Below are 16,609 nucleotides of genomic sequence, written 5' to 3'. Positions count from 1 at the left end.
CACAGCTAGCGAGCGCTAACCGTTGTTTTACAGCCTCTTCGATTATACTACAGAGATTAGATGGTGACGATGGCGTCTGTTCGCTTTACTGACGCTAATACCAACGCACACATTTGGACGTGACGCTCGCTGGAGCTGAGATGACGGTCGGGGACGGGTGACACATCTTGCCCTAGGCTTGGCGCTCAAGTCAGGGGTTTAGTCACAAAACTTTAATCCTCGCAAAACATTTGCTCGCTCAGCCACGAGGGAAGAACCGGCGACCTGCCTTTTCTTTCCGTCTCTCGTGTTCGGCAATCCCGCCATCTGTCCTCGCTGAGATTCAGGATGATTAGCGAGTTTGGCTTCCCGCAAATTCACCCCTTCTCCTCTCCTCCCTCTTATTCGGAGCCAAATAAGCCATTTCCAAAAAAAAGGCAAGGTCGGGGTGAGATCCCTCTCAAAACGTATCCCGCCTTCCTGGAATTCAGGCCACATAGCTTGTTTCACTTGGTCATTTGTCATTTTTGCAAAATCTTAAACCGGCTTACCTGTAAAGACACGTTATTTCTATTATTATTTTATATTGTTATTTTTATTTTAGTATTTTTTTTTTACATTATTATTTTTTATCATTATTTTCGGGTGATTTAGCTCCTCTCCAGTCGTCCTTCATAAAAAAAAATCCGTGTTACAACTTTGCTCCGTGTGTGTTGCGGAAGCTGCTACTACTTGGCAAGAATATTTATTCAGTGCGGTTTTGCCACCCCGGGTAGACTGCGAGCGAGTGAGCGAGCGTCAGTGCCCCTGCCGAGTGCATTGCGTTCTGGGCTGCTCATTTGCATGGTCTTCATCAGCGCGGCGCAACGTCATTAATAATGCAGCGGCCGGGAGGGAGGGAGGCCGCGTGGGCCGCAACACTTGTTTGCGTGCCAGCGTGTCTTTTATATAACTGCGGCAAACGCCAGCGCTGACAGACTCTCACCTTTTGGAGCTTCTTGCATTTCAACTAGCTTTCTCACTTAGCACCCTTGAGCCCCTTTTTTTTTTTTTTTCTTTGAATGAATTGATCCAAACAAACCCTGTGAGCAAAAATTGTTTTGCGAAAGCCATCTGACCTTAAACAGATCTGCTTTTTTTTTTTTTTTTAAAGTGCAGTTTCCTTTTCCTCTTTCACAGCCGCGGTGGGTAATTCTATCCCATAAATGATGAATCAAGCGTGGCAATCTCATTGTTCCACTTTTTTGACGTGACCAAAAAAAACAGCATATGCTTCGCTTTAATGAGGAATATACTCATCACAAACTGGACCAACTTGCGCTCGTTTGTCAGCCTGTCAACGTTTTTTTTTTTTTTTACGTTTCCGGCGGGTGCAACCGAGCGACGGCGGCACAGGTGCGCTGTCACCAAAAGCGAAACGCAGCTAGAAATCCGACGTGATATCTCGCTCCGTCGTGTGTGGCCCTTATCCCGACCACCTGCGGGCTTTTTGTGTGAATCCGGAAAAAAAAAAAATATACTGCATACAAGTGAGCCAGTTAGGAGCAACGATCAGGACAAAAAAATCCTCACTGCACCAAAATGGCCACCAGTGCTCATTTAAAGGAGACAAAATGTCTGAAAGAGTTCCCCAGTGTCTCAATAACTACTTTGTGGCTTGTTTTCATCAAAACAGCCTGAGGGTCAACAATTGATTGCACAATTACGACTCGCTTGCTAAAATTAGCCGCTCGCATATTGCCAAGAGATGGCAAACTATAACTGCAGATATACGAGCACAAAACTTTTTGACATGACGTTTGTTTTTCACCAATTGCGTCACTTTTTCGCTTTAGCGCGAAGCCATCCAGTCGCTCTTCTCCGCAGTCGTCGGCGGCTGATGCAACGTAACGCCGCAGCTGCGGTAAATTGACAGAAAAGGGGAAAGTGGCCAACCTCCGGGGGGGGCAGCGACGGACAGTAAATTGGCTCTGGAGGGAAAGCCGGGAGCCTTGAGTCAAGGCGGCAGATGAGGGCGGAAGAACGCGTCGACGCCGGCAAGTTACAACCGGCGGCAACTAATTGAGCGGTGTGAGCTGACCATGTGACCGTGTGTCAGCATGTCTCGCACGTTGTTTTCACACGACGAGACTTTGGTCTTGGGTGTTGATGGAAGACTAAAAACACCTGGTGCGGTTCAGTCGCGCAGGTATGAACGAGGAGTAACTTTCCTTTCACCGTGTCGAAAGTTTTACACTCGAAGGCAGCTCAGAATTTGGCGAGGCGGCTCCCCCTCCAGATTAGGACTTTTTGTTTTGAAAAATGTTTGTAAAAGTAGCAACAATGGTAAAAAAAAAATCCGAAGCGGAGACGCCCAAAAGCGTCGAGGGCGGCGAGGGAAGCGAACGAGATATTTTTGATGTGTAAATACGCCACCCGAGGCGACCGTGTTTCCCCTGCAGCAAGGCAGGTAACAACGTCGGCTTGACGCGTGGCATAACAAGTCGGCGCAGAGATCATTAACATGCATAATAAAAATACAAAAAAAATCGGAACTATCGTGTTGCACTGTCATCGGGGGTTGCAAACAACGGAGACTTTTTGAGAGCAGGGGGAAGGAAGAAAACCAAAAAAGGCAGACTTAAAATAGAGCAGCCGCAGCTCATCCTTGGCTGACTTGGCATTGGAGCGGCAAAAAGGGAATATTTAACAAAAAGTCACTTTGAGGTACCGCTCGACAGGAGACGCTTTGTAGCGCCGCTGCCGAATGTAGCCTTGATTTAATGAGATGGTGAGCTTTAAGTGCCAGAAGGGAGAGCAGATGGTCCTGAGCCCGTAACCCTCCCCGGCACCTCCTCGAGCACGTTTGAAGCCGAGAGCGCCCTCTCGCTCGGAAACCGGCCCAAAGAGGGCAAGATCGGGCCGACTTCGTCTGGGTCGAAGTAATTCCAGTATCTTGGGAGTGTTTTTTTTTTTTTTAAAGTAAACTCGCATGTCAAGATATACATCACATCAAAGAAATGTAATCTCCATTCTCTCTCAGTGCTAACGTGTGCATACATCATATTTTAGTGCCCTCATTTGCATGGGCAAATAACACGCACCGAATTCTCTTTTTGTGTTCATTTGTTCAGGAAATGATTTAATGGGGGATAAAAAAAAAAAAAAAAGTCAGCTCGCACATGAAGACGTGCGCAGAATTTACGGTTTAATCAGCGGCCGTATTGGCGATACGTCACTTTGTGTGTTTATTCTTAACTTTATGACATCTTGATTGACGGCGACCGACGTCTAATTAGAATAGAAAAATGGTAGCGTTGCATTTTTTTTTTGTTTTTTATGGATCTCTTCCAATCTTGATTCATGGATTCTAACAATGCGACAGGAAGTGGTTTTGTGAACAACATATTTTCACAACTCCACTTTTTGAATGATTTTTGTACATGTGTAATATATGCAACACTGGATCTACAGACATCATCAAAATTCTAATGAAAATGTCTCATTTAAAGAGCGTCGTGGGTTCTGTTTAGACGGGTCAAGAGGAGGGAATTTGGTCTTGGCCGCGTTCCCCCCTCGAGCCGGCGCCTAGCGTAATTGCTTTGAGCCGGAGGAAACTCGGTTATCAGAAGTCTGGTCCCGCCGCCGCTGACCCACTTGCATGCCAATCAGATAAGCGGCCAAATCGGCAGCGTTGCACGTCGTCTGGAATTTAATAACGGGCTTTTCCGCTCCAAGGGGCTTCCAGATTGAACAGCGTCGATGCGCCGCCGTGATAAAGCTCTCGCCGCCCGGGCCTTGCCAAGGCCAGTCGGGCCCTTGCTTGTTAAGGCATAGCTGAATTTCATCATCATACCTGCGAGTGACTTTTTTTTTTTCCCCCATCCCAAAAATCTGATGTAATACCACTTTGCACCAGCAGGTTGCGCTAGGTTAGAATCTTTTCGTATGAAACATTTACGATCAACCGTTGCTAGGTTAGCAACATCCAATGTTAGCTCCTCCGGCGTTGTCGCTGTTTGCAAACCTTTGGCCGTCACTCAAAAAGCTCCTTAAAAAAAAAACACGATTACGCTAGCAACCGATATCTGCCGTCCAGATTCACTGATTGATTCAACAAAGACAAGTCAAAAGATCTCAACTCTTTATACTGAAATGGCATTGTTTACACTTACATTTTTTATTTATATTTTTTTATTTGTTTTATTAAATAATACAATAAATATATAATGGTGACGACAACAAGAGAGCAAACTTAACCATTTCATGCATACAGATGAGTTTTAATGCTTCAAAAGACATACAAAGGAGTGGATGGCCACAGTAAACTTTGATTTATTGACATTTCAAAAAAAAATGGAAAAAAACAAATAGATCTATCTTTTGTGTCCGTATACAGGTTGAAAAAACAGCAAAAGAAAAAAATGTAAAAATAGAACAGAGCAATGGCAAAGCATTTGGAGAAATTGTTCAAGTCACATATTTGTTGATTCATTTTTATTTGTTTGAAAAACTATGAAAGTGTGGAGGGCTGTAGAACATTCTGTGGTAAGATACTAGTGGTCATAAGCGTAAGAGAGTGCAAAAACCTGTTTCAGAAGAAGAAGAAAAAAGCACCTTTCCCCAGTCCAAATGTTGACTTTAAAGCTCTCTTATTCTTTTTGGCATGCTTTTACGTCACGAACATCAACAAACAACCAAAAAAATGCTCTTTGGATTATTCCTTGTCGCTTTGATTTGTTCCCGAAATTAAAGCAGACGGCTTCATTGCGAGGAAAAAAAAATGAAGGTACAAAAATGCAGCAAAAAAAGATCCACGAGGAAAAACATAGTGTAGCACCACAGAAGAGAAGAATAGCACCGAAGTTCTTCCGATTTTCGGGTGACGTCATCCGATTTTTATTTCTTTTAGTTTGTTTGTTGCAGATCATTTGAGCTCTTCTTTCCTTTTATTTCCATTCATACAAACAAGAATCCCAATTCTTTTTGTCCCTCGTTTGTTTTTTGTTTTTTTTAAATCTGTTTAATTCCCTTGTCAATGTTGATGATGATGTCATCGCCGTATCCGCCCAATCAATTGTCACATGCACAATTAAAAGCCAGTAGAGCAATAAAACAAACACCAGCATCAATATACAGAATGTACTTACAAACATAAAAATTATTTATATATTTATATATATTTATAAAAAAAAATTAAAAAAAGGGCAGGAAGAGGAAGGAACAATTATGCACAAACAAAGCTCCCAACAATAAAGCGAAGAATGAGCGCGACAGGAAGTAGAAGGAGCCAAAATGGAGTCCGTGGCGGGAGAACGTGCGATCATCCGGTTTCAAAACTTGCATGTGGTGGAGAAGAAGACACACTGAGGTTTCAAGGTTATTTCCTCTCATCCTTCAGAATTTTGCTTTATGGAGAAAAAAAAACCAACCCAAAAAAAAAATTATTTTTACAAATAGAATTGTCCTCGAAACAAAAATAAGTGTCGCTTTTTTTTTCTTTCAATTTGCCTCCATCTTTTGCTCAGTCTTTAGCCGACGAAGCAGACGGGGCCCACTTCGAAACCGAACTTCTGCGTGGAGCCGCCAAAGTCGTTGAACATGATGTCCACAAATGGCACCTGCTCCACCTTGGGAGTGTTGATCTCCAGTACCGTCCTGTCGTAGCCCTTTTTCAGCTGACAAAGACCAAAAAAATTATAATTAGCTCGAAGCCGCGTACGCGCATACCAATAATCGCGAATGTTTGGAATCACGACGCCGTCGTCCTCGACTTACCGCGCAGCCGTCGACCACGGCTCGGATGTAGGGGTTGTTGTCGTAAGACATCTCCTCGTCGTTGGAGCCCAGGAAGCGAATGGCCTTGTCGTAGTTGTCGCTGTCCTGGTCGTGCCAGGCCACAGACTGGTGACAGCTGTACGTCAGGTTCTGGCGGGCGGCGGCGCTCAGCAGGCGCATGAAGGTCATCTGGACCACGCCGATTGGGTTGCCCTCAGCGTCCACGTAGGAGAGCTGCGACCCAAAGGGACAGGGCGAGTCGTTGTTGAAACTATAAACGTGACCTAATGTTGCTAAAATGTATCAAAACAAATATGGTAATTGTCTCTCAATTCAGCAAGTATATATATACATTTCTATATTTTTATTTGAAGACTTTTGCATAGGTTTTGCAGTGAAATGAGCCAGATCCCGTTAGCATGAAGAGACAGCTTGAGCCCTGACTCTGATCTGTATACCAACCATGAGAAATCCATTAAGGGTCCACATTACGGCTTGGTCTTTCCCAGCACACTTACTGGGCGCATGCGGAGTTGCAGCCATTGGAGCAAAGCATCCTCTTGTCTCCACGTCTTCTCCATGCACTTTATTTAATTCATTCATTCGGTCGCATGCATCTCTTGAGCCACAGTAGCCACACCAACACTGACTTGATGACCACTTTGATGGTTAACTCTAGTTCAAGCTTTTTCTTGTAACCCTGCCAAACCCTGGCGAGGATTAAACTAGCAAACAGAGACTTTGGTTTACCTGTTCAGCTGAAAAACCAAAGCCGTCCATTTGTCCCGGTTCTGCTGTTGGACTGGAAGGAGCATGCGTCTCATGCCAAGTCATGCGTCACCATTCCCGTCATAACAGTCAAGCCGTGTGCGCCGCAATTATTGTACATACACTACTCGTAAAAAGCCGGCGATGTTCGACTTTCAGGTGAAATTTCAGGATTAAGCCAAAAGTCACTATAACCTTGAAATATATATTTAAATTGACCCGGGTGGCTCCTTCATCCTGAAATTGCACTCCAAAGCCCCGCCCTTTTCTGAGTAATGTACTGTACTTGAGGTGCAGTACCATAACCATGCATAGCCTGGGGGCCCACGCAAGTCCAGCCTGGGCCACAGGCAGGGGGCCACTTACCAGGGAACCTCTCTTGTAGTGACTATACCATGTGCCTGGTGAGTCTTTGGGCCATTTTGCCATTTTGCTCTGTAAAAACCATATAACAGGCATTCAGGGAAAGGGAGTCGTTAAAGTCCTGCTTACCAGTTTACCACGTTTGAATTCACTGAACCAGGAGCCGGGGTTCTCCTTTAACCAGGAGGTGAGTCTAGCCTGGGGGGGAGGGGCACGGATCAACAGGAAGGAAAAAATGGTTAGTGTTGCCCACGAGGGAGAGATGATGAGTTCACCCTTCATGCTTGTCCTTTGAGGGGGGTATGAGGAGTCCGCACCTGCCGGAATGGTCCGGAGTGGCGCGGTGAACAAACTGCAGTTGGCAGCTAATTGCTGCTGTAAAAATTGCAGCATACACAGAGATGAACGAAGACAGCAGGACCCGGCCCGCTGGGGGCTTTGCCGTGTTGCTATTTAAAGACGAGCAGAGCTCAGATGAATGAAGCTATGGCTCTGTCTTAAAAATGCCATCATAGACTTAATGCCTTAATTAATGAGTGATGCTTCCGGAAGCGAACCATGTTATAGAATGTAGATGGAAACTTGTGAAAAGTATTGACCGATACCCGTAGGACTGAAAGGTAAAAGAAGTGGCCAAGATGACCAGCCAAGAAAGTTATGGAAATGAAGACATTGAGAGTCATGTCAAGAGTGACAAGAAAAAACAGAATAAGAAATGAATATATCAGATGTTGGTGAAGCTACCCCAAGTTTCAAAGAAAGTACCGGACAGAGATGGTTTGGACATGTAATGAGGAGAACTTAAGACCGAATCTCAAAAGAGAAATGGAAGTAAGAGGAAGAAAAGAAGACCAAGAAACAGATGAGGTGGATTAAAGGAACGGCCTTAAAAGCAACGTTGGACAAGGCTCAAATGGGGAAAAACTGAAAAGACAAAGAGGTGCATCAGGCATGCGAATTGTATGCCGTACAAATAGCAGAACCCCCAGCTGTACAGAAAGTGGTCGACTAATAACGCAAAGTCTTGACAGCGCTGGATGTCTTTTCTTCTTCATTATTCCCGGCTTAAGCAAACCGGCGCCGTTCCTCTGCTGGGTTGGCGTTGCTCGTGGGTGTTTGGGGAGGTGGGGTGCTTGGCGAGCGGCCTCATTAAAATGGCCGCCACGCAGCGCCTCCACCCGACAGACGGATCGCACCGCCGCTTTCGTCTTTACGTAATGAAGCAAAAACGAGTTAAATTGTCTCGGGCTCAATGACGTTCTATTGAGAAATGAAGAAAGGCAAGAGAATGTACAAGTGAGAGGAGACTGCTAGAATGGTAACAGCGCCCACGGCCCCTCCTTCACAGATGCTCCCTGTACTCTAATGGAGGCTGGTAACATGGGTACCAGAGCGGAAATAACACCATTTACTGTCAAAATCAGTGCTCTGATTATGTAGTCGCACAGTTGCTCGCACGGGAGTCACGTTACCCGCTCCGTTGAAGTCCAGGCTAGAAATAGTAACAGCCCTACTCACCCCTTCAGACTTCTTGTCAGGGAAGATGCAGCTCTCGCCACCGGCCGTGAAGTTACAGTAAACCTTGAAGGAGTCCCGAGAGCAGCCCTGGTTGGGATCGATCCAGTACTCGCCTGTGCGGAGTCAGAAGGCGAATGAGATTTACTTGTACATTGGCGCGAGCAAAGTCAAGAGTAGTTTGTGTGCCTTTGAGGGGCGTGGCCGAGTTAGCGAAACATGGCCGGTTGTTTTGGCAAATACCAACCGTCAGGGAAGTCAGGGTGGCACAGCTGCAAGTCTTTGCAGGTGCGGGCGGGATTGGCCTGCGTGCCCAGCGGGTGCTTCATCTGCTCGATCTCCAACTTGAGCGAGTTGAGTGAGCCAAAGATCTCCTCCATGCCGTCATCATAGTCCTTGTAGTTAGCGTCCCCTGCCTCGTCATCCATCATCTGGCTAGCGTCGATGTTTCTGCGCGAGCGGCCCTTGATGGAGGCCTGGAGGGGCAGTGGGTGGATGACGTCGCCTGGGGGACCCTGTTACAAAGATAGGAAGGATTTGTCCAGTGGTACTTAAATGTTTGAACTGTGGCTAAAACTCTTCTTTATCCAATAAAGCTGGATTATCTCATCAGAATCATTAGCATCTAGCTGGTGAAGAACTCATGCCTTACCGGAGGGCCTGGAGTTCCCGGTGTACCAGTTTCTCCCTTTGGTCCAGTTTGACCCTAAAAAAGACCAATCACAGGAACCCTCAATCATACCGCATTTAAAAGTAGTCTGACTATTCTTATTCGTCCGACAACTTACAGATGACCCTTTAGCACCTTTGGGACCCGGAGGACCCTGACGACACAAAGTTGATAATGTCACCCTAATTTCATCCAACGAAACTAAGTAACATATGGACGGCGGAGTCTTACGGGTAATCCAGGTGGACCAAGGGGACCAAGAGGACCAGAAGGACCAGCAATACCCTAAACAAAGACAGAAGACAATATAATTGCTGTAGTTGTTTCAGTAACGAGCTATGGCGAGAAGGTCAGCGATCCAGGGAGGGAATTGTACTACAGATGCCTCCCTGATGAGGTGTTCTTAGCCAATCCAAACTATGAGGCGAAGCAAGGACACACTGGCGGGACGACATCTCCACGACGACCTTTTGTTCACTCACATTGTCTCCTTTGGGGCCAGAAGTTCCTGCTGGACCAGGAAGACCTCTGTCGCCCTTTTCTCCCTGCTCGCCTGGAGGTCCAATAAGACCGATGAGACCTGGGTGGCCCTGAGGAGAGAGCACACAGCTAGTCAATAACACGCCAGCACAGACGTTAGCGCCATCATACATCTAACTGCCAGCCAGTGCTCTAATGGTTTGATGGCTACGGGCAAACAACACAGCTGATCAATTGGATAGGAAATGAGTCCATTAGTCTTTGTTGTTACGGTTTGTGACCTCACCTTTTCTCCTTTGATACCAGAGTCTCCTTTCAAACCAGGTAAGCCCGGAGGACCCTGTGATTGTGAAGGAGGGAACAGTCTGAGTAGTATCCGGGTCACAAACCCACCAACCCACGCATCAAAGTTAAACTCACCATTGGCCCGGGAGGTCCGTCTGGACCAGGAGAACCGGGTAGACCTTGTTCCCCCTGGTCATAAAACACAAGCAGTGATGTTGGGCTCACGAGAATGCAGAATTTAGTTTTGCGCAAAATTAAAACTTACGACAGGGCCAGGGATTCCCCTCAGGCCTTCAGAACCGGGTTTTCCTGGAGATCCTTGAGGCCCAACAGGACCAGTCTTTCCTTGAGAACCTTCTAATCCAGCCTCTCCCTTTTAGCACAAACACAAAATCACCCACAGAAATGAATTTAGCTTCGGCTCAGGCTGCTCAACCTTGACCATCAACAGTCAGATTTATTATTGAGTGTGATGTCGCCTTGACTAAATTGAATTTTTTTTAAAAATGCAAATCTACATTTTGAACACATGCTTTTACCTTGGCTCCCTTTTCCCCTTGCCTTCCCTCAGGTCCCGTCACTCCAGGTGGTCCCTGTTTGGGAAAACATGGCACAGATTATTGTCTTGGAATATGATAGGACGTAGAACAATGGTACAGGAAAAGCATACTCACTCTCTTTCCTGGTGGTCCAGAGGGCCCAGACTCTCCAGTAGGTCCCGGAGAACCCTAATTCAAAAGGTTATAAAATGAACCGTCCAAAAGAATGTAAGTGGGATTTCTAAACAATCATGGCACTCACAGCCTGTCCAGCCTCTCCATCATCTCCCTTGTCACCAGTTGGACCGTCTAAGCCCTGCACAACACAACCAGAACCAAGCCCTTTATTTAGTTAAGTAGCCCACAATAATTAACAAAGTTTTGCTCAGTTACAGTTTGGATGTCATACGTACAGCTGGACCAGGCTCTCCAGAGGGACCTGGATCACCAGGGAAGCCGCTTGGACCCTGAAAGTTAACACAGTCGCCTTGAAGCACATTTCTATGCAAACTGTGATAAGATGGATCAAGATGGGAACTTACAGGGCTGCCTTTGGGACCATCGTCTCCTGGGGGACCCTTGGGTCCAGGTGGTCCAGCAGTACCCGCCGGACCGCTCTCTCCCTTTTCTCCACGCTCTCCTCTCGGTCCCTGGATTCACACAAGCACAAATGAATATTCAGAGCAGTGTTAATTTGATGTTCCCGGCGTGAATGACAGTGACAAAGTTACTCACCGGTGGACCACCATCTCCCTGAAGACCCGGCTCTCCGGTCTCACCAGCATCTCCCTGTTGAGAGATATTTCAGATTTGTTGACAGTCCCATTTTCCGGAGAGATTCAATAATAGCAACTCTTGTGCTAGTTCAGCGCAGAATGAAGCCTATTGTCATTTTTATGAATGAAGACCCCATCTAGTGGCTTTACATCCCCTCTGGGCCTAACTGCTTCTTATCTGCTGACAACAGTTCAAGTGCCAGCATGACCGACAGCGACTCAGCACGTTATTATGCTGATGTTCCGCCTCGTAAAAGTGCCATTTGGGTGGAAGTGTCATTAGCCCGAAGAGCGATGTGAGAGCGGGGTGTTGTCATTTCGCATGGGAGAAGATTGAGCTATCAGAGGCCCGTGAGAGGCATTTCTCAAGCTTCCCTCTCTGCGGTTAATGATACAAAGTCCATTTTTCCTTGACAAACCCTTTCCGTACGCCCTTGACTTTTTATGCTAACGCTACTGTAAACTCCGACACGGAATGGGGGCTTGGTAAAATTGCCATCACGGAAGGTGGTAACTCGTAAGTAACGAGGTCCTTTTGCATTCTTCAAGACATTTTTCTTATCACAGGAAGAGTGGTGAACATTACTCCTTCATTATCATCGTTTCAAACTTTTCTTTGGCCACTCACAGAAGCCTCACTGCGACGCTATTTTCACGGAGTGTTACCATCAACTGACTTAGGGGATTAATGACGGCATTCGTCACCCAACAGATGCGAGTTGTTTGTCGTACCGACAGAGCGGCCATGCAAACTGTTTGCAAACAACCAAGTCTCCTCTTAAATCAAGTCAACTCCCGCGACATGGCGCTCTCGCTTGTTTGCAATTCTCACCCCCCGTCTGGGGAAAAGGAAGAAGGATGGAGAAGTGAGATTGTCATTTGCCACAATCCATCTCCGCAAATGGAGTGGAATTGCAGTACGGCCAGTCGCGACAAGGCACAAACTTGTCAGAATCCCAGAAGAGGAAACAACTTTTGGAAATGTGCAAAAAATGTGCAAACTCGCCGAAGGAAGAAAAGTCTAAGAGGCAAAGTAAGCGGACAACAACAGAAGAAGAAAAGCTTACTTTCTCGCCAACAGCACCAGGGTTGCCAATGCCACCGGGAGGTCCCTGAGGGCCATCGGCGCCAGGGGGTCCGGAGGGGCCTCTTGGTCCAGGCGGGCCAGGTGGACCCTAAATGAAAAATTGTAATTAGCACAAATCCCACAGTTTGTTGTTCTCACTCCCACCACATGACATATTTTAAGTCACTTACCATCTGACCAACATCGCCTGTTTCTCCTTTTTCACCAGGTGGACCGGGCAAGCCCTGTGGAAAACGAGAGTTGTGTGTCAATAAATCACAGTGTTGCATGGAAATCCCCAAACGGATCTATTTATTTTTGTCTCACCTGTAGTCCGACTGGACCTGGGGGTCCGGGGAAGCCTCTGGATCCTTCGTCTCCCTTCTGGCCAAACAAACCCTGCTGACCTCTGGGACCAGGCTCACCATCTGCTCCCTTCACACCCGAAGCAGATAAACAGGTCAGTTGCCAATTTAACACAGACTGATGCACGAAAATCAAGATACTCACAGCAGGACCGGGAGCTCCAACTGGTCCTTGGGGTCCAGTAGGGCCAGGTGGACCCTGTTGAATTTGAGGGACGTGTTAATTAATGATAACTGATGATGAAGCATTCACTTAAAGATCAAATGAACTCACATGTTCGCCTTTGTCACCTTTGCTTCCTTTCTGACCGGGCTCTCCAAGTTCTCCCTGAGAAGCAAAGCCGTCACTCGTTACAAAGTTGACCCGGATTTTTTTCATGCAAAAATATAGATGGAATGAACACAAGGACAAGAAGCCTTTAGAGGTTATTTTGACAGCAAAATGAAATATCCCACCTTGTCCCCATCCTCTCCGGGTGGTCCAGGGGGTCCCCCGGGTCCTGGTAGACCCACTGGTCCTTGGATACCATCTCTTCCGGCTGGGCCTTGAGGTCCTTTCTCTCCCTAAGTTAAATTTCAGACATCAAGACTCGATCTGGCAATTTCATACTGCCTTTAAAACTTGAATTATTTTCAACCAAAATGGAATTGGAGGGACGTCAACCTGGTAATTTTTCACCTGAGCAAACATTTCATTTTTGGGTTCTCAAGACTTTCTTACCGGTCCGCCTTTCTCTCCTGCGGGGCCTGGGGGCCCTTGGGGACCGGGGCGTCCGGGCAGTCCTGTTGGTCCAGCGGATCCAGCGGGACCACGTTCGCCAGGAGAACCCTGTAGCACAAAGTTTCGACATTCATCCAAATAAACAAACTGTTGTGGCGCTATAAAACTAACATCAGGATTTTGTTAATCACATTAAGCAAAGTATTGACAGCCAGGATGGATGCCAGATTCAGAGGTACTTACAGCTGGGCCAGGTGGGCCATTTGGACCCTCATTGCCTTTCAGGCCATGAGCCCCCTGCAGACACAAGCGGAGGTTTTACCACACAGCACAGGTCATCTTTGAAAAATGTTTATTTCTTGCTCGATATCACAGTGTGAGCAGATTACATAACAAGCAGTGCTTTGTGCGCGGAGTTCTGAACAAACAAGGCAGGATCACGTCGTGGTTCTTATCAAGCCTACGCAAGGTCTTGCCGGGCATTTGATAGCCCACGAACGTTACGCAATGACAACACAGGAAGAAGATGATACTGACCACAGGGCCGGGCAGGCCTCGTTCTCCAGTGAAGCCTCGCGGGCCAGGTGGGCCATCCTTACCGGCGGGGCCAGAAGGTCCGGGGTCGCCCTGGGGAGATGGTGGGAGGGGTGGCGTGGGGGTAGTTATGTTGTCAGTGAATAAAAGAGCAAATGTTACAAATAAATTCTGGTTCCACTGGGCTTACCTTAGCGCCTTCCTTCCCAGCAGCTCCGGGAAGACCCTGCTCACCGGGTGGACCTGGGGGTCCCGGGTGGCCACGATCTCCCATTGGTCCAGTCTCGCCTGTTGGTCCCTACAAAGTCACAAGCAATTGCTTCATTTGGGGAAACTAATTTTAAAATTCCAACTCATGGGATTCATTTTGAGCTCAAAGGTTCCATTGTCTAAGGGCACGCCCTCACCTGAGGTCCGACCACACCTGGAGGACCAGGAGGGCCAGTCTTTCCTTGGAATCCCTGCGGGTTGCAGGAAAAGACAAAAGAGTTTTCATGTGACTTGTCTGATGAAGTGACAAACAATTCCTTTCTGGCAACCACTCACAGTCTCTCCTCTCTGTCCAGGGTGTCCAGGAAGTCCGTCTTTCCCGGCAGGCCCCTGAGGAACACATTACAGCACCACACATTACACTACAGTAAGTGGACGGATAAACCTGTTTTCACTTTTGTCAAGATGGTGCAAGAATTTTAAAGACATTTTAAAATCCATCTCAGAATACAGTCAGAACACAAAGTAGGTCAAACTGAAAGGGCTGATTACTTACAGGTGGGCCCTTTGGTCCTGGGAATCCGGTTGGTCCCTGAGGTCCTGGCAGACCCTAACGCACAGACAAAAACCCTTCTGAATGAAATATTTGGAAATATTCATTTAAGATCTCAGGAAGTCACCTACCCGCTCGCCGAGAGGTCCTGGAGGTCCGTCGGTCCCTGAGGTGCCCTGCCGACGAGAAGTTGAAATTTTCATTTATGAGTATAATAAAAATGGTGATAATGAATATCATAAAAAATGTCCATTCAAGCATAGATTTGACATTTGAAAATAAAAGTTTTACGTGCTTTTGGTCCAGCTTTTCCAGTAGGTCCTCTCGGGCCTCTCTCACCTCGAGGGCCCTGTGGAAAACAACGAACGGTTACACATCACGGCGACACCTCGCCAGGATTTATTTTAGCCGTCCGAGATGCCAAGATGGCCGGCCATCTGTTTGCGTCACGACTCTGCTGACTAAGACACTCACCGTCGGTCCTCGCTGGCCACGAGGGCCCGGCTTTCCCGCCGTTCCCTGTGGAAAACAAAGCAAGTGAGTAAACTGCATTTGTTTTTCCTCTTTCAGAATTATTTCCTGAGAAATGTATGCTATGCTAACTCCGTTATAATTTGCTATGCCCCTTGGTTAACACACTTTGTTTTGATTTTATCCTACGCCACTAGAGTTGCACATACCCGAGTTCCTTTCTCTCCGTTAGCTCCAGGGAAGCCTTGGAAACCTTGAGATCCCTACGAAGAAAAACGAGAATTAGTTTACCAGTCTTATCCCTCCAATCAAATGAGCAGTTGTTACCTTTGGTCCTTGTCTTCCTGGATATCCAGGCAAGCCCGGCACTCCGAGTTTGCCCTGTGAGACGATACCCCCACGTTAGCGTTGTGTAGGCTACGTTAGCATCCCGTGCTAGCTACACGACCGCAAGTATTTCTCTACCTTCTCGCCAGATGGGCCGAGAGGACCGGAATCTCCGGGGAGACCCGAGCGACCCTTGGGTCCCTCTGGACCGTCTTCTCCTCTGGGTCCCGCTGCTCCAAGTTCCCCCTGAGTAGAAAAGGGCGAGGGCGAGCGTAAAACAAATGTCAGCATTTGAAAGCAACACACTTTTTTTCCTGCGTCTTTTAAATTGGATTATCCTCTGATCTTTCAGATTGATCTCTGTGTTGTCTTTGAGGAAATGAAGGAAACCCTTCAGGGGATTTTGCGGGCTTCAAAGCGCCATTGATTTCTTTGTCGTCAATTTGAGTGGATGTTTTGGCGTTTGAAGTGCAAGCTGACACTTCCATGTGAAAGATTGACTCGAGGTTACGAGTCGAGTTTGAAGCCTACGACTTTCGGTTACGACTCGGACTACAAATGACGCTAAAAGTCTACGACTCGCTATTATGAAGTGCCGTCAAAGGCCAGCACTGAAGGTTAAACAGCTACGACTCGGACGTTTTGACTCAACGTGACAAGCTACGAGAAGGGGCGGGGTCTTGAGTACCGAAGCGCTACTTTTAGCTTTGGAACAAGAAAACAAACGAGCAAGACTTACCCTGTCACCCTTGATGCCCATATCTCCCTTGAAGCCCGGGAGGCCGTCTTCTCCCTGGCAACGAGAGCGGAGTTCAATTTAAATGGAAATTCTTCCAATGACACCCGGGCGGGGATGACAAACAACGCAGCATGAATAATCATTCACAAGTTGCGAATGATTCTCCCTTAAAGCGCTTACCTTCTCTCCTTTAGTTCCTTTCAGGCCACGGACGCCATCTGCTCCCTGAGACACAACAGCGTCGTCTTGTTAGGCCAAATCTTCTTTCTCCAAAATATTTATTGTACATTTCCTTTCATAAAGTTCCCTTTTATTGCATTTCCAGGATTACCCCTAATCGTTTGCTGATTACATAGTCGGTGGATTGGCAACTCACCTTCACGCCTCGTGGACCGGGATAACCGATGGGTCCTTGAGGGCCGGCTGGTCCCTGAAGACAACCAACGGTAAGGTTAATACTTGAAACACGCGCACACACGTATACACACTCA

The 16,609-nt window shown here is 47.1% G+C and overlaps 2 protein-coding genes across 8 annotated transcripts in view; one reads left to right on the top strand and one right to left on the bottom strand.

Moving 5' to 3' along the window:
- The window catches only part of dtwd2 (DTW motif tRNA-uridine aminocarboxypropyltransferase 2), a 92,982-nt gene that overhangs the window by 39,279 nt on the left and 37,094 nt on the right, over nucleotides 1-16,609 (top strand). For all 4 annotated transcript variants that reach the window (XM_085925729.1, XM_085925727.1, XM_085925726.1 and 1 more), the window contains exons 7-11: nucleotides 12,532-12,658; nucleotides 14,385-14,455; nucleotides 14,587-14,752; nucleotides 14,888-15,118; nucleotides 16,444-16,564. The gene's annotated coding sequence lies outside the window, so the exon portion shown is untranslated. The remainder of the gene's footprint in view (nucleotides 1-12,531; nucleotides 12,659-14,384; nucleotides 14,456-14,586; nucleotides 14,753-14,887; nucleotides 15,119-16,443; nucleotides 16,565-16,609) is intronic.
- The window catches only part of col5a1 (procollagen, type V, alpha 1), a 37,396-nt gene continuing 25,607 nt past the window's right edge, over nucleotides 4,821-16,609 (bottom strand). The window contains exons 28-67 of one of the 4 annotated variants that reach the window (XM_085925718.1): nucleotides 16,495-16,548; nucleotides 16,299-16,343; nucleotides 16,119-16,172; nucleotides 15,518-15,625; nucleotides 15,380-15,433; nucleotides 15,262-15,315; nucleotides 15,056-15,100; nucleotides 14,877-14,930; nucleotides 14,713-14,757; nucleotides 14,585-14,638; nucleotides 14,365-14,418; nucleotides 14,226-14,279; nucleotides 14,009-14,116; nucleotides 13,822-13,911; nucleotides 13,528-13,581; nucleotides 13,285-13,392; nucleotides 13,020-13,127; nucleotides 12,838-12,891; nucleotides 12,709-12,762; nucleotides 12,526-12,633; nucleotides 12,390-12,443; nucleotides 12,200-12,307; nucleotides 11,092-11,145; nucleotides 10,899-11,006; nucleotides 10,770-10,823; nucleotides 10,619-10,672; nucleotides 10,492-10,545; nucleotides 10,357-10,410; nucleotides 10,083-10,190; nucleotides 9,953-10,006; nucleotides 9,819-9,872; nucleotides 9,535-9,642; nucleotides 9,284-9,337; nucleotides 9,171-9,206; nucleotides 9,035-9,088; nucleotides 8,630-8,897; nucleotides 8,386-8,498; nucleotides 6,997-7,065; nucleotides 5,737-5,970; nucleotides 4,821-5,636 (exon numbers count right to left, since the gene is read on the bottom strand). In XM_085925718.1, the coding sequence (XP_085781844.1) occupies nucleotides 5,490-5,636; nucleotides 5,737-5,970; nucleotides 6,997-7,065; nucleotides 8,386-8,498; nucleotides 8,630-8,897; nucleotides 9,035-9,088; nucleotides 9,171-9,206; nucleotides 9,284-9,337; nucleotides 9,535-9,642; nucleotides 9,819-9,872; nucleotides 9,953-10,006; nucleotides 10,083-10,190; nucleotides 10,357-10,410; nucleotides 10,492-10,545; nucleotides 10,619-10,672; nucleotides 10,770-10,823; nucleotides 10,899-11,006; nucleotides 11,092-11,145; nucleotides 12,200-12,307; nucleotides 12,390-12,443; nucleotides 12,526-12,633; nucleotides 12,709-12,762; nucleotides 12,838-12,891; nucleotides 13,020-13,127; nucleotides 13,285-13,392; nucleotides 13,528-13,581; nucleotides 13,822-13,911; nucleotides 14,009-14,116; nucleotides 14,226-14,279; nucleotides 14,365-14,418; nucleotides 14,585-14,638; nucleotides 14,713-14,757; nucleotides 14,877-14,930; nucleotides 15,056-15,100; nucleotides 15,262-15,315; nucleotides 15,380-15,433; nucleotides 15,518-15,625; nucleotides 16,119-16,172; nucleotides 16,299-16,343; nucleotides 16,495-16,548 (3,198 nt within the window). In that variant the 3' untranslated portion in view covers nucleotides 4,821-5,489. Of the gene's footprint in view, nucleotides 5,637-5,736; nucleotides 5,971-6,870; nucleotides 7,066-8,385; nucleotides 8,499-8,629; nucleotides 8,898-9,034; nucleotides 9,089-9,170; nucleotides 9,207-9,283; nucleotides 9,338-9,534; nucleotides 9,643-9,818; nucleotides 9,873-9,952; nucleotides 10,007-10,082; nucleotides 10,191-10,356; nucleotides 10,411-10,491; nucleotides 10,546-10,618; nucleotides 10,673-10,769; nucleotides 10,824-10,898; nucleotides 11,007-11,091; nucleotides 11,146-12,199; nucleotides 12,308-12,389; nucleotides 12,444-12,525; nucleotides 12,634-12,708; nucleotides 12,763-12,837; nucleotides 12,892-13,019; nucleotides 13,128-13,284; nucleotides 13,393-13,527; nucleotides 13,582-13,821; nucleotides 13,912-14,008; nucleotides 14,117-14,225; nucleotides 14,280-14,364; nucleotides 14,419-14,584; nucleotides 14,639-14,712; nucleotides 14,758-14,876; nucleotides 14,931-15,055; nucleotides 15,101-15,261; nucleotides 15,316-15,379; nucleotides 15,434-15,517; nucleotides 15,626-16,118; nucleotides 16,173-16,298; nucleotides 16,344-16,494; nucleotides 16,549-16,609 lie in introns of those variants that run through there. The other 3 variants (XM_085925719.1, XM_085925720.1, XR_015067716.1) reach the window with 3 other exon arrangements.

Source organism: Syngnathus leptorhynchus, chromosome 12 (assembly GCF_054491065.1).
Source record: "Syngnathus leptorhynchus isolate UIUO chromosome 12, UIUO_Slep, whole genome shotgun sequence".
Classification (NCBI taxonomy): Eukaryota; Metazoa; Chordata; class Actinopteri; order Syngnathiformes; family Syngnathidae; genus Syngnathus; species Syngnathus leptorhynchus.
This window is presented reverse-complemented; position numbering and strand designations above follow the sequence as displayed.